The sequence below is a fragment of the Oryctolagus cuniculus genome, chromosome 10 (assembly GCF_964237555.1).
Source record: "Oryctolagus cuniculus chromosome 10, mOryCun1.1, whole genome shotgun sequence".
Classification (NCBI taxonomy): Eukaryota; Metazoa; Chordata; class Mammalia; order Lagomorpha; family Leporidae; genus Oryctolagus; species Oryctolagus cuniculus.
Genome location: NC_091441.1, coordinates 18,676,969 through 18,692,059, shown reverse-complemented (window position 1 = coordinate 18,692,059; position 15,091 = coordinate 18,676,969). Strand labels below are relative to the sequence as shown.

The 15,091-nt window shown below is 50.9% G+C and overlaps 1 protein-coding gene across 1 annotated transcript in view; it reads left to right on the top strand.

Moving 5' to 3' along the window:
* The first annotated feature begins 716 nt into the window (after positions 1 to 716).
* LOC103349392 (phorbol-12-myristate-13-acetate-induced protein 1) overlaps positions 717 to 15,091 on the top strand; it is a 32,568-nt gene continuing 18,193 nt past the window's right edge. Inside the window, exon 1 of the mRNA XM_070050092.1 lies at positions 717 to 1,163. Within this exon, the coding sequence (XP_069906193.1) occupies positions 1,024 to 1,163 (140 nt within the window). The 5' untranslated portion in view covers positions 717 to 1,023. The remainder of the gene's footprint in view (positions 1,164 to 15,091) is intronic.

The following is a 15,091-nucleotide window of genomic DNA, read 5'->3' as shown; positions in this document are numbered from 1 at the left end:
ACTATATCCCTGGTCCGACTTCACCTCGGGGCAGCCTCCTCGCTTGCACGTTTCCTGCCCGTGGCCCCGAGAACGTGCACACGGATGAATGGGGAAACAGCCCTTGCCCGCACGCCTATGCGGAGTGCCTTTCGACCGTCGCCGCCGCTGTCCTCACACGGGCTGTGCAAGAGCCCAGAAGTCATCCCGGGGAAATTCCCCGCGGAATTACCTGGGTGCACAGAGGTGGCGCGCGCCAAGGCGCTAACCTGGCCAGACCTTAGAGCGCTTGTGGTCTGAGCCCGAACTCCATGGCTGACCCTGCCTCTAAAAGACCTTCTCCCCGACCCCCATCTGGTCAGGGTCTCCGCAAGCCAGAACCGGTCCGTACCTGCTGGCGCTCGCTTCGGACTCGACTGAGATCTCTTGCGCACCCTCTTCCCAGGCATGGTCAGGAGGACCGCCGCGAAGTGCGCTGCCGGTGCCGGGGACTCTTCTAGGATCGGCGCTAGGGCGAGCGAAGATATGGAGCTCGCGCTAGGGTGCGCGATAATACTTTGCCTCTGCGAGCGCACGCGCTGCAATGTTCGCCCTGGGGAGCCTGAGAGCGCTGAGTGTGCCCGGGCGAGCTTAGCCAGCCAGCTTTTAAAGGGATCTCCCTCTGGTGACGGGGAGAAAAACTGACCCCAAGGCCCGCCCACGGACCCGCCCCTTGCGCGCCCGGGCTGCTAGCGGAGAGTCTGCGATCCAGGGAGCCGTGGCCATCGCGTCCTGCCTGTGCGGCGAACGCGGAGACCCAGGCATCCCAGAAACGCGGCAGAGGCGCGACAGACCACGGTCAGCCCCAAAATTACTTCCTCAGAACGCGGGTGCGCTGGGCTTTGGGATCCGCAGGGATCGCTTTGCCTTGGAACCCACAGCCCGCGTCTCAGGGCCTGGGGGCGGTTTTCCAGGGACAGGTGGGGGCAGCGAGAGGCCTGGCGCCCCGTCCTCCTGGGCCCTTGGCCCTTAGCGACTCAGGACAAGGCAGCAAGTGGCAGAGACATGAGAGAAGCCGGCGTTAGGAACCGCAGAGGAGACGAGGAAGAAACAACCAGCTCCAGACATGACTCACTTCTAAACGGAGAGACTTCGGGCTCCGATTCCAGCGCCAGGACGGAGACGCGCGGCTCCCCGCGGGGAGGGTGAGTGCGGCGGCGGGTGCGGGGCCCTGGTTTTTAGTAAGGAGGCAGGTGAAGCGGGGTCCGGAGATGGGAGTCTCCTGGAACGGTGTTAGCCCTGGGCACAGATGGCAGTGTGGGGGCAGAGGCAGCTCTGGGTTGTGCACCTTGCAGGCGGGGCTGCCTTGTGCCAAGCACTTTGGCTCTCAGGTTCTCCTTCTGTCCTGGAAACAGCCCAGGCCGCCTTGGAGGTACAGAACCTGAGGTTCGCAGAGGTCAAGTCCATTCTCAGTATCCATGCAGGCAGGGAGCTGGACGCCCTCTTAGCCCAGGCCCACAGGGAGCGACAGCAGGACCCAGCAGTGAGGATTCCCTGGACAGCGCATGGCCCTCTGTTGACCTGTGCAGTTCACCCTGCGCTTCGGGTTGGGGCGCAGTGTTGGTCTGCAGTAGACTTCTGAACCTCTGAATGGGTTTCCGACTCTAGAAAAATCGGGAAGGTTGCATTAGAAGCCTGGGTTCGCTGTGTCTAGGGAAGTCCGAAGGCCTGACAACCTGGGGTCCACTGTGCAGATGTGCAGATTAGTTCAGAGGTGGTCAAGCCCCTCCTCCTTAGCCTCCTGAGCTCCTGTTCCCCAGGACACTCCCTGCTGCTTGCCTTTCTCACCTGCATTATCTGCGCCCAGTAGGCATTGGAGTGTTAATTTATCTTAAATCATGCAATGGCCACAAACTAGCAAATGTGTATTTCTTTCAGGGCCCTGTAGAAGGTACACACAGGTCTATAAGCATGAAAATAAACAATTCTTGACTTTGAAACAACTTAGTTTTGAGACTGATGTAGGTGTTACTTGTGCAGCCAACAGGTAGATACAACTTTAGGAATATTGTGGCTTTTAGGGAGGGAATGGAAATTCCATGCTGAGGGAAAGAAGCAGCAAGGGGCAGGAGTCCTGCTGAGGATTTACCAAGCCAGCTGGGTGACTGTGGACTGTCAGTGCGCCATTGACTATGTTATCACATCTAACATTTGTTTTAGGGAATTAGGAAGGATCCCAATGTGCAAAAACATTTTTAATCATCTGTCTGTAGAAAAGTAGTGTATCATTTAATGTTGGGATTGCAAGATACAAACATAAAGATATCTTGACCACTGAAGTGAGGACATAATGGAAGTAACTCTCACGAGGCAGTAGAACCCCCTACTATCTGCATGGGAAAAAAAGGGGAGGGACTGGTGAGGATGACTGCTTTTAAAACTGTCTCCAGCTGATCCTCCTGATGGGCCAAGCAGGAAATGACAGTGCAGATCTGCCCATGTCTGTGTTGTGATTCCACGTTTCCTGACCAGGATAGGAACACTTCCTGTTAAATTATGTCTCAGGGTGTTACTTTTCCCAGCATAACTGTGGTTAATACCCTCAGAAGCAGTGTATCCGGGTAAGGAATACATTGGTAGCCCTGTGAGGGAACGCATTTAGAACACCTGTCAGCCAGGAAGGTGCTGTTCAGTGGAAGTCGTGCTGTGACACACTTTCCACACTGCACAAGCTTCCCGCTGACAACACTAAGTATTCTTTCAATTAATGCTTTCAAGGAACTTAAAACTGAAGTGCATTTCTAATAGGATAACATACACAACATTGCATAATGTGAAAAAGATTTAATGTCTGCACCTTAACACAAGCATTACATGAATTCCTTAGATAGGCTTCCCACCTTACATTCAATGAGAGATTCAGAAAACCTTGAATTGCATGCAGTATGCATAAAATTCTGTAGGTCAAACTAAACGTCTGTTGTCTGCTTCCCAGTTCCTGTTATATCCAAGTCCATCTGCCTGTCTTCATGTTTTCCTCTTTCTTGCTCCCTAGTAGTGACCCAGGTGGGAATAAGGGCAGGGCTGAGGAGGAGAATCCAGGGAAGAAAGATGTTTCCCTTAGTGTCTTTAAGAGGACTGACTGTGTATTCAGAGAAAAAAATACTACCTGAACCACCTCCTTATCTGAATAGAAACCAACTCCAGAGGTTCACAGTTCATGTGTAAATATCAAGCAGGTTAAGAAGCACTTGAATCAATCACCACTAACGTTATTCAGTCTTAGATTTGACTTTGGGACATACTGGGCTTTCTAGAAATGTAGAAGTTTGCAGGGGAGTTGCATTGTGTATGATGACTGTGAGCAAAGTCAAGGCTGAGAGCAGACTCCTGAAGAACAGAGCTGAGGGTGGGGAGTCTGCCAACCTGCGGGCTGCCCAGGGCACCCCCTGGAGAAACAGCTGCATGAGGGGCCCAGAGGGAACCCTGGCCTGACAGGTGCACAGGGCTTTGCGGGAGCCCCGCCCCCACCCTCCCACCTGCCTGTTCTTGTCTCTGTGCTGGGACACAAGGCCTGGGAAAAGCACAGAGACAGGCCTTGGGGAGGGTTTCCCCAAGCCTCTGCCTGCCAGGTACTTGCCCTTTCCAGTCCACACTTACAGAACCTGAGGCATAATTCTTCCCGTGCCACACACTGGGACAAGGATCCCAGCCCGACATCGGCACTTGCCTCCTGCCCTGTGATTCTGCTGTCAGCATCCCTGGGCACTTCCTTCTCCAGTTCCTCTCTCCACAGCGAGCGGTATTGCACCTGGCATCTGCAAGACTTCCCACACCTTCTGTGCCTGGGGAGCCCTCACCCTTCCTTCTGTCTCTAAACTCCAGTTCCCTAAGATCACTCCCTGCAGGTAAATTCTAGAAAGTGCCAGTGCCACCCAAACAGGTCTGCTCAGCACCCTCAGCGTCTCACTGGGACAGCATGTCCTACATTGACCTGTGGGCGCCTTCAAGTAAGCTGCTCATGCCCCAGGAGCAGGGCTGCCCTTTCCTCCACAATATTTTCACTGCTTCTTCTACCCAACTTTTATTCCCAATCCCTTCAAGTTCCTGCTCTAGGAACATAGTAACAGCTAAACTAATCTCCTCCGACAAAGCAAAGCAGTCTGGGACTGTAGAGCTTCCTGTGGGGAAGCTGGTGTCAGCTCTCACATATTTTCCCCTTTTCTTTGCATGCCAGCTCCATTGTCTCCTGGATAGATAAGCAACGCTGACCTGTTCTGAGCCTCTCTTTCCTAACTTGAAAAGGAAGAAGACTAATGGTGACACCTCCCTACAGGGCCTTTGTGAGGCCTAGAAGCAGTAAGACAGGCAAAGCAGCTCACAGGTGCCTGTCACATGGGGAGGGCTCAGGGCTCGGGCCCCTCCCTGCTTCCTGCAGGACACCCAGCTCACAGCTTCCATCAGAGGGGGAAGGCTCCGGGGTTGGGGGCCTCCTTTCTACCGACTCCACCAGGCCCACCTGCAGGACAGAGGGCAGTCAGGGAGGCAGTCCCAACCCAGAAAGTCCTGGAATCCATCCACACTGGGTGCCTTCCTCATCGCCAGGGAAACCTGGCCAGCCACTGTGCTGTGTGGAGCTTAGACAGGCTGAGGGTCATCGGAACCCCATGTCGATCCACAGAAGTGTTCTTATTGATGTCCTCAGGCATGGAAAGAGCCGACAGACAGAGAAAGTAAACGAAAATCCAAAGAGGAATTGAATCACCTTCAGAGCCTCAGACCACAAGTCCAGGAACAGGCTGGGGGCCGGGTGGAGTAGCACATCAGCATCAACAAGGTGGCTTTTTTTAAGCTCTCTCTTAGGAAACCTCCTAACCAAATACCCTAGTTGACGTTATCGAGTGAATGTCTTGCAGGAAACGGTGTGGGATCTCCAATCGGTGTTGGGAAGTGAGGGAGTCTCACCCACTTCTTTTCCTGTGTGTGAGTGTTTTTATTTCTTTACTTGAAAGGCAGAGATACAGGGAGAGAGGAGAGAAGGGGTGAGAGAAAGGTATCTTCCACCCACTGGTTCACTGCCCATATGTCCGCAGCAGCCAGGGCTGGGCACTTGGACCATGTTCAGCTGCTTTTCCCACGTGCATTGGTAGGGAGCTGCATTGGAAGTGGAGTAAACCGGACTGGAATCAGAATCCATGAGGAATGCTGGTGCTACAGGCAGATTTACCTGCTGTGCCACAGTGTCAGCCCTTCCCCCTCTCCTTTCAGAGGTCCCAGGACTAGGCTCCATGGAGCTCTGACCCAAGGGGGCCCTGGTACAAAACACAGATCCTTTGTCCAGCAGTAGTTCTTTTTTTTTTTTTTTTTAATTTACAGTTGATTCATTTATTTGAAAGAGGGGGAAAGACAGAGCTCCCAACCTCCGATTCACTCCCCAAATGTCCACAGTAGCTGGATCTGGGTGAGGCTGAAAAGCCAGGAGCAGAAATCTGTCCTGGTCTCCCACATGGCTGATGGGGCCAAGTTACTTGAGCCATCCCCGCTGCCTCTTAGGGAGCGCTCTGTGGCCTTAAAGAGGCAGAGGGACACGTGTGAAGGCACTGTCAGTTTTAGTGTCGTCTCTGTGAGATGTCAACCTTGCCTCCTTCATGCAGGAAGAGTACCTAGTTTAAGGAGAGAAATAGTTTGTTCTAGACGCCGCTGCTTCAATCTCAGCATGTTCTCAGACAAGAGAATCTGCCTCCCGGGGGCACAGCTGTCCCCTGTGGTCAGTGCTGGTGTGAACACTGTAAGGACAGAGTGTAGACGCAGAAACAGGCTCTAGCTGTAGAGCCATGCATATCACGGACTCTGGCATCATTAAGAGAGTGGTTCAACCAAGTAGAGTGTGGTTACCAAGCAGTCACTTGATAAACGGTGGTAGTTCCGAGAGAGGGGGGAGTGACCTCCCATTCTCGCAAGGCCCTGGTAACAGTGTGCTTCTCCAAAGGAGACTGGGGCTTGACATTGCCTCCTGCGCAGTGCTGTGTGGGGTGGACTCTTCCATCATATGACCAGGGCTGCCCTAGGCTGTGTCCCTGGGGACGGGAAGGTGGGGCAAGGTAGTGGCCCTCCTCAGGGAATGGACTGGAATAGCAACCTTCCGCACTACACCTGTCTCTGGCTGGTGACCATCCACCATGGTTTTGTGTCTGGGCGGGGGGTGGGGTCTGTTTTGGCTGAGAATGTGCATTGCATGACCTTGAGCTGTGAAGAGAGAAATCACAGGAGAGACCCTATCTGCGTTTGTTGAGTGTCCTGAACCAGCAGACCACTGCGCTAATCCTCTGAGAAGTTCTTCCTGTGAAAAGGCGAGGGAGAGGCAATCTGACCTCATCCTCATCCCACAGTGCTTCAGACAAAACTGCCTTTTGGGCCCCTCCCAAGCAGTGGCACTGACCTGCTGACAGCAGCCGTGGTGGGGGCAGCAGGCAGGCTGGTGCAGCTGGGTCTGGGACAGCCAAAGAGTTTTGATTAGGACGACCAGAACAGTGGTTGAACCCCAGTTCCTTTCCCAGACACAAAGCCGGGAGCTAGCAGCCGGGTGCAGGCAGGTGCTCATATGGGATGCTGGTGTCACAAGTGAAGACGTAAACCTCTCTGCCAAGATGCCATCCCAAAATGCCATTGACGACTCTTCTGCATCTACCCCAAAATAGGTCACCTCTTCTGTTTCTTGTTTGATTTTTTTACAGACAGCAGAAGTGATAGTTGCATCAGAACTGGGGTCTGGTTCCTGATTCTGTACTCTCACTGATCTTCCCACCTAGACTAAGCTCGGTGAGGTGAAGGTCATGTCCACTGCCTCCTCCTCTTCCTCCTGCATGTGGCTGGCAGCAGATGCTCCAAGTCGACTGTGTTAAGTAAGCCCGAGGTATTCAGTGCAGGAGCCGGGAATTGTCTGATCACCCATTAGCAGTAGTGGCAGCCAAACTCTGCCGTTGGCCTTCTTTCTGCTCTCCTCCTCCCTGGGCCAGTTCCTCCTGTAAAATGAAGACATAGACTGATTATTGCTCTCTACATTCCCTCCACTCACCAAAGTTATCTGATTCACAACAATGTTGAATGAATGATGGATGAAGAAAAAGACAGTGTTCCACATTAATCTCTGTTGTTTTTAGGCTATCAAGTGAAACCAGCCAAGCTGATTACAGAGATAATTTTGAGTGGAGACCACAGAAGCTGAGAGTCCACATCTGTGAGTCAGGCCCCAATGTTCCTGCTCTTCTCAGCCTCTCCCTCTCTTCTTATTTCAACTCAGACTTCAAAAGCCGCAGGATGTCTGCCACTGCCAGTTGGCCATGGAGCTTCTGCTGCTCTTCACCATAGATTTGGAAGTGAGCCCCGGAGCGCTTGGCCCCCAGCTGAGTCTGCCTGGTCCTGGTAGGCTGGCCTTCTAAAAGCTCCTTCTGTTTTGTGTCCAAGAGTCAGTTCCTCCTTGCTGCTACAGGCACCGTGGGGTCCAGTATGAGGTAGTCCTCACCACTTCCTGAGCTGCCGGTTCTGCCGCTGGTTATCCCTGTGAAGCTAAAGGACCCACCAGGAAAACCAGTGTCTGGGCAGCAGTGTCAAAGGTCGGCTCTAAGGACAGACAGGAAGTCCTCGCTAGTGATAACAGCAGGGCAGAGGGGGAAATGAAGAATGTGCCCTGGGTTTGCAGGAGTGCTCTGTGTGGCCTCATCTTTAATTGTTTGGATCTGGCTGTCATAAAGTCGGGGACAGCAGGGGCTGCCTTCCTAACTGCACACACGTACAAACACACACACACACACATGCACACAGACGCACGTGCGCACACACACAGGCCTGCACACACAAACACACAAGCACACTACAAGCATGAACACATGCACACGCACACACACATGCACACACACACACACACATGCACCCCTCCTCTCTAATCTGAGTCCTCCAGGACTCTAGCCAAGGCCCAGGGATCTGCCCCGCTGATCCCAGCTCCAGATGAAGCCCAGGGGACATCTTGTCTCTTCTCAGGGTCCCACCCTTGTTGTTGTCCTGTGGCTTCCCTCCTGCTGCTGGCAGCAGGCCCTGAGGTGGCTTCTCTGCGGCCTGGGTCATGACTGGCGCTGACGATCTGTGTCCGGCTCGCTGGGCACTGCAGCCATGCTCACCCCTGGCAGTTAGTTTTACATATTTGAAAGGCCAGGAAACAGAGGCAGCAGAGTGAGATCTCACTTTCTGGTTCACTTCCCAAATTTCTGTAACAGCTGGGGCTGGGACAGGAGCCCAGAACTCAGAGTGGGGTCTTGAACCCAGGCCTTCTGATAAGTGGTGCAGACATTCCCAAGTGGCATCTGAACCATGGGGCTAAACACCTGCCCCTCCCTGTGTGATCCTAGAGACTGGCTCTCTCATGAACTCCCGGGGAATTAACACTCTGTGAATACTTATTTGCCAGGACTTGAGCCTTGTTTATTCCCTGTATCAGATTCCTGCATTTTAACTGCATAGTTAAAAATGATCTGAATGAAGACCTCTCATCCTTCAGGCCTAATAAGGCCAACTGCCGACTCAGCAGAAGGCACCGTCTTACCATGGCGTATCTGCTCCTGTAGCTCTTTTCTCAACTTCACTCTGTTCCACGCCCACGTCATAAAACATGCTATTCATCATGTTGAGGCACTTTTAGCCAAGTCATGGAATCGGGAAATTCCTTTTGTTTCAACATGCTCCCTTTACTTGAAAATGCATGTTTTTTCTTTGATAACCATGTTGCTTTCAGAACATGAAGTTATATAATGAAAACTGAATAAAATATGCAGCAAAACTGCTTCCTGCGTGTCAACATAGAAGATGCTATGACGAGAATTTTCTCCTTCCCCTTATGTCTTTAAATTACAGTCCTATCTTGTCAGGTGGAATTTGGGTAAAATCATTTACAGAGAGCACAATATTTCAATATCATTAGATGAATAGGAAGAATTTGAAAAACATGAGATAGAAAGAATGGGGGAAAGATCTAATTCATCTTCATACTTTTTTTTTTAAAAAAAGACTTATTTTATTTAGTTGAAAGACAGAGTTACAGAGAGAGGTAAAGACAGAGAGGTCTTCCATCTGCTAGTTCACTCCCCAGATGGCCACAACGGCTGGAGCTGCACCGATCTGAAGCCAGGAACCAGGAGCTTCTTCTGGGCCTCCCACATGGGTGCAGGGGCCCAAGCACTTGGGCCATCTTCCACTGCTTTCCCAGGCCACAGCAGTGAGCTGGATTGGAAGAGGAGCAGCCAGGACTAGAACCAGTACCCATACGGGATGCCAGTGCTTCAGGCCGGGGCTTTAACCTGCTGCACCACAGTGCCGGCCCCTCTTCACACTTTTACTACTAAAATGTAAGCATAGTTTCCTCTTCACATAAGGAGTTGTGTCTATTCATTGTAACATTTTCAAAAGCATAGAAATGTAAGAGTTGAGAAATAAAGCCCCAGTCATCGCACTCAGCCATCTCTAATTCTTCTTTAATTTTGATATACAATTTCCAGATTTGTTATATTACCACAAAACGCAGGCACCTATAGGTAGCTATTTAGAATTTTTCTACTGCATAACCAGCTTTTAATCTCCTAGCTACACCTAGTGAGACTGTTAACATCTTTTCCTTAAGTCTATCTCATTCAGTGAGATCACACCATCATAACAACCATTCTGCTCATGATAAAAATCTTGTGTTCATTGTTTTGTTTACACACATTACCAGGAACATCCTTTGCATGGCAATTTAACATGCTTCATTCATTCATCTGAATGGAGACATTCTAGGTGGGATTGTTGAATCCGGTGTACTTTCCTTGGTCACCTATTACTGTGTGGAAAGTTCATGTGTCATTTACGTTCCCTCTCATGGCATTTGAGATTCGTTAAGGCACTCTGTCTGCCAAAGGCTCTTTTCTCAAACTGCATGTTTGTGTTTGACTTTGTCATTATATACTGCCATCTCCCATACACTGGCTCACTCCTCAGATGCCTGCCATAGCTTAGCCTGGGCCAGGCCAAAGCCAGGAGTCAGGAACTCTTTCTGAGTCTTCCATGCGGGTGGCAGGATCCCCATTCCTTGAGGCACCCCCTCTGCCTCCAGGCTGTGGGGTAGCAGAAAGCTGGAATCAGGAGTGGAGCCAGGACTCGGTCCCACACCTTCCGAGAGGGATGGGAGCATCACACACAGCAGCCCAACCATGGGCAAAAGCCCATCCCTATTTTTCATCAAGTTGTAATATTTTAGGTGTCCAGATTTCTTTCTCTTTCTTGCTTTAGCCTGGGTGCTACTGTATTAGGCGCTACTCCACCAAGCTTCTAAAAATATTCAGCATGGTCTCCTTCTAGTATCTGCCAATCTGGCAAGAGCAAGAACAAGTCCCCCTCCTGTACTTCATATTGCCCCCGGTTCTCAGAAAACTGATCTTTTAAATATGCTTACCAACCGTGTTTATTTCTCCTCCTGGAAATTGTTTAGATTATTCTTGGTTTCCCTTTCTGCTGGATATTTGTGTGTGTGTGTGTGTGTGTGATGGCTCTGCAAGAGCTCTCTAGGTTTTCATAGACATCCACCTCAAGATTTGGAAAATATATGGGCCCTTTTGAAATTATGTATGAGAGAGCTAGAACATTCATGAAAATGCTGGCATTTGGCACAGCTATTAACCTGTCACTTGGGATGCGCACATCCCATATCCGAGTGCCTCAGACTGAATCCAGGCTCTGCTTCTAATTCTAGTTTTCTGCTAATGCCCAGCCTAGGAGACAGCAAAGGACGGCCCAAGTTCTTCTTGCTCCTGCCAGCCACATGGGAGGCTTGGATGGAGCTCAGGGCAGCTGGCTTCAGCATGGAAAATTAGAGCCTGGTATTAACAGACATCAGCCTCGTACTAGAGACATTTAGAGAGTAAGCCAGCAGAAGGAAAATATCTCTCTCTGCTTTTTAATAAATAAGAGTAAAAGAAAAACATTTGTGGAGATAAAAAGAAAAGTCAGACTCATCTTGTTGAAATACATGTTGAAATCTTTGCATAAAAACAGATTTTCAAAAAGGTCATGGAAAATGCATATAGTGAAACAACTGTGCATGTTTTTTTTGTTTGTTTGTTTGTTTTGCTTTAATCAACTTAGCTTTGCAGCCAATTATTCCTTGAACTTTGTGAAGTGCCCAAATTTGTTGCAAAACTTCTGAGGTGCACTTTCAGCTGTCCGTGGCAGTCTAGGGGTGATGTCTCAGATCAGGGATCAGGAGATCTGACCTTTGACCGGAGGTGAACAAGAGGGATGAGGGCAGGGAGACAGGGAGAGGGGAAGACTAGAGGAAGCAGCCCCTGGAAGGGCAAAGCCTGCCAAAGCAGGACTCCCTCTGCTGCTAGTGTGCATCTGCTGTGGCCACAGGAGAAACTGAAAGGGAAACTACTAGAAGGCAGGGAGGCTTGAGGGAAACTCCCAGGTCTGGGGGGAGGGGGCGGAGCCTGATTTACCCATGTGATGCACAAGTGAGAGCAGAGAAATCCATGCACAGAACACAGTGCACTGGGATAGAAACGTGCTTTTGTCCTTGTGCCAGAGTTCTACAGTCATGAAGCTGATTAGTTCCAAGTTATACTCCTCTCACTCCCACCATCAGCAATCAGGCACTAGTGCCTTTCTCACCAACACAGGAAATAAAGTGCTTTTATACGGTGAGTCTTGCCTCTGGTGCTCAGAGTCTCTTTGCTGTGGGAAAGCTGTGATGTCCAAGGGGATCCTGTAGCTGTCACAGTGACATCTAACTAGCTTGTGTGTAACAACGTCATTTGTGTTTCTAACTCTAATTAGAATGTTAGAATGTACGCACACAAGGAACCAAAACATGAAAAATCCCCTACCCTGTGTACACATTTCCACTGCTGTGTGCACGGTGTCTCCGTGCTAGGCAGCAGTACCAGGAGCAACCTGCTTTGCACACTTGCTGCAAGTGCACAGCCTTAACACAGTCACGCCAGATAACTCTCCTGATGTGGCCTTTGTCAATACTCGCTGTACTTTCTTGTATCAGCAGGTATTAGGATCCTGTTCACTAAACACTTTGTAACCTTTTTGATAGCAGGGCAGTTGGAAAGCTTTCTGCATGCGATCAGCCTGTCTCTCACCTCTGTGTTAAGGAGTTGTGGGGCATCCTGGCGGAGAAACAAAACCCTGCTACAAAACCCTGCTACATACACGCTCTCACCCCCACTGCAAGCACCCCCAGCAACAGGAAATCCACTGGCGCTCAGTGGTCACAGCTGGCCTCTTACCCCATTCCTGAGCCTCAGACCTACTTTAAGTGCACATAAGACTCCCTAAGAAGAATGCGGTCAAGGAAAGGCTCCCTGTGCCTGGAACCTTCCTGCCAAGCAGGGGATCCCGCACGTGGAAGGAAAAGTCATCTCCTCCCATCAGGTCATTTGGAAAAGTGTGGTTGACCTGGACTGGCAGGGAAGGGGAGCGCGTGTGTCTTCCCCTCACTGTCTGCATTGCAGGTGTCATGCTCAGCTGTGCTCTGACCCATGAGGAGGTTAAGTCCAGGGGAAGAGAGTGCCCGAGGGGAGGGGAGCAGGCAGCAGCTGTCAGGCAGGAGAGCAGGCAGGGCTGCAGGGTGGGATCCACAGGCTTCACCTTCCAGCAGCACTGGAGGAGCTCTGGTTCTGTAGAAGCAGCACAGGAGGGAGGCCTCCTGGTTCCTGCATGCTCTGTTGCAGAGAGTGTAAAACGCTCTGAGCACAGGGTTCTAACCCCAGGCTGCACACTTCCTTGCTAGCAGGGCAAGGACACCAGTAGACCCTGAACTCCCCTCTAGTTTGGACAACAAGGTTAGGGTAGAGACTGGAGACTCCAAGAGAGGTAGTGGATGGAGGTGACTGTGGAAATCTGTATTGCTAGAGTAAAACACTTTGTTTTAGACTGGCAGCCTACAATCAGGAGAGGTAATGAGCCCCCAGGGAGGCTTGTCTTCCCTGAGGCAGCCACCCCCATCCCCATACCAGATACTTTCAGTGGGTGCTGTCCTGAGTGATGGAATCATGGCAGCTGTCTCTGCTCACTGCAGACTTCCAGGAAGCCTAAGTCACACTGTAACCCGAATGCCAATTACAAACTTCTGTTTCCTTTCTGGCAACAATATTAAGTAATAATAACTATGATTATTACTATTTTCTCAAGTTCCTCTTATTCTTAAGTAACCATGTAGTCATATAATCACTTTGTAAGCACACAATATCATCTCATTGTACAGATTTAAAATTATCTTCCCTAGAACTTGTTAGCAATCAAGTCTTTGGTCTGTTATTATTATTGTTGTTGTTTTACTTACTGACAGGTGCTTTTCACTCTGGCCTTGGCCTCTGCTCAGATTTGTGTCTCTAGTCAGTGGTAAGTCACTGCTAGATAACAGGCACCTTGTCTAAGCTGCTTTGAAGAGCAAGGAGCCCAGTCATCTAATCTGTGATGCAAACTTTGTTTCCCAGAGGCTCATTCTTGTACAAAACCACTTTCCATACAAATGAAGGTAAACACCAGGGCAGAGCTACAGGCCTGTGCCTCCAGGGCCTTGGCTCCTTGTTATGTAACAGCTTATGCTAAGGATCTCTGCAGGTGCAGGCAGCCTTTCTGGGGTACCAGAGACTCCTGGCTCTGAGTGAGTTCTCCCAGCTGACTTGGATTTTCTTCAATGGGCATCTTTGTAGGCACTGTGGACAGAACTGACCTGTGTCCAGGACTCCTCTGGTCTGGGAGATCTGCACCATTTTTAAAAAAATGTTCATCTTCCTGTATTTGAAAGGCAGAGAGAGAAAGAGTTTCTATCCCCTGGTTCAAGTCCCAAATGTGTGCAACAGCCTGGGCTGGGCCAGACAAAGCCAGGAGCTTTCTGGTCTACCTCGTGAGTGGCAGGGACCACTTCAAGTACTTGAGGAATCACCTGCTGTGTCTCAGGGTGCACATCGACCAGAGCCAGACTTGTTCCCCACATGGAATGCTGTCCGCAAGGGACAACGTTGTCCACTGCCTCCAATGCCCACCCCAGTCTGAATCCTCTAAAGACTATTTCAGAACAACCTTCTTCGAGATGGTTTCTTAGAGCAGCATCAGGTTCACAGCAACATGAGGAAGCTGCAGAGGTTTCCTGAAAGTCTCCTGCCAGCAGAGGCTCAGGCTGCCCCCGGGCACCGGGTGGCGCATCTGTCACCCCCATGAACCTGCCCTGACATCCACATCACCCTGAGTGCGGTGCATTCTGGGGGACTGGAACCTTGTGTCCTGACATAGGACTTTCTCCTCCCTGGAAGGCTTCTGTGGGCCTGAACGTTTTGAGGAGAGGGCGCCAATGTTGATCCCTTGCCCTGGGGTCCAGGAAGCAGGCCTTTAGCTGGCAGTGCTTCCTGGGCCTCAGGCAGAGGGAGGGTGGCCTTTTGCCCAATCAGAGTCTGTCCAGCAGCTGGACACGTTCACAGAACCTTCACTCTCACCCTGGCTGCAGGCAGAGGGAGAGCTCTGGTCCTGACCTCACCAGACTCAGGCCTCCTGTGCCCCAGGGAAGGAGAACTCCCTGGTTCTTCTTGATGCTTGTGCAGAGGTCTTCCAGAGATCAGCAGGCTCAACTCCCCTTTGTTTCGCTAATTCCTGGCTCTTTAAGGCAGGGGCTCTGCAGAGGCCAGGCCCAGAAGTCTGTTTACCAACTTTATCTGTGGAAAAGACACTGTGTATCTGCATCTGTATCTCCTTGCTTACAGCCTGCAGGTCAAGTCTCAGTGCTCTGCAGGAGACTTCATCTCTGCAGGAGGGATCCCTGCTGCTGGCCTCAAGCCCCCTGTGCCCAGCTTCAAGGCTGCTATTCCACAGGGACTGGGTGGACCAAGGGGGTGAGCCTGCAGTGGAAGGGTCCTGGGGAGTGAGAGCGATTGGGCAGCAGAGCTACCTCAGTCTCTCCAGTTATGGAGGATGGCTGCCATCTAAAGGTCTCCAACAAGTGCAGAGTAGACACCGAATCCTTTTGTCTGTGCAGCTGCCTTGCAAACCAGAGACTAAGTAACGTTTTTACCCAAGAAAAGACTGCTACTCTTAGAACTGGGGCAGC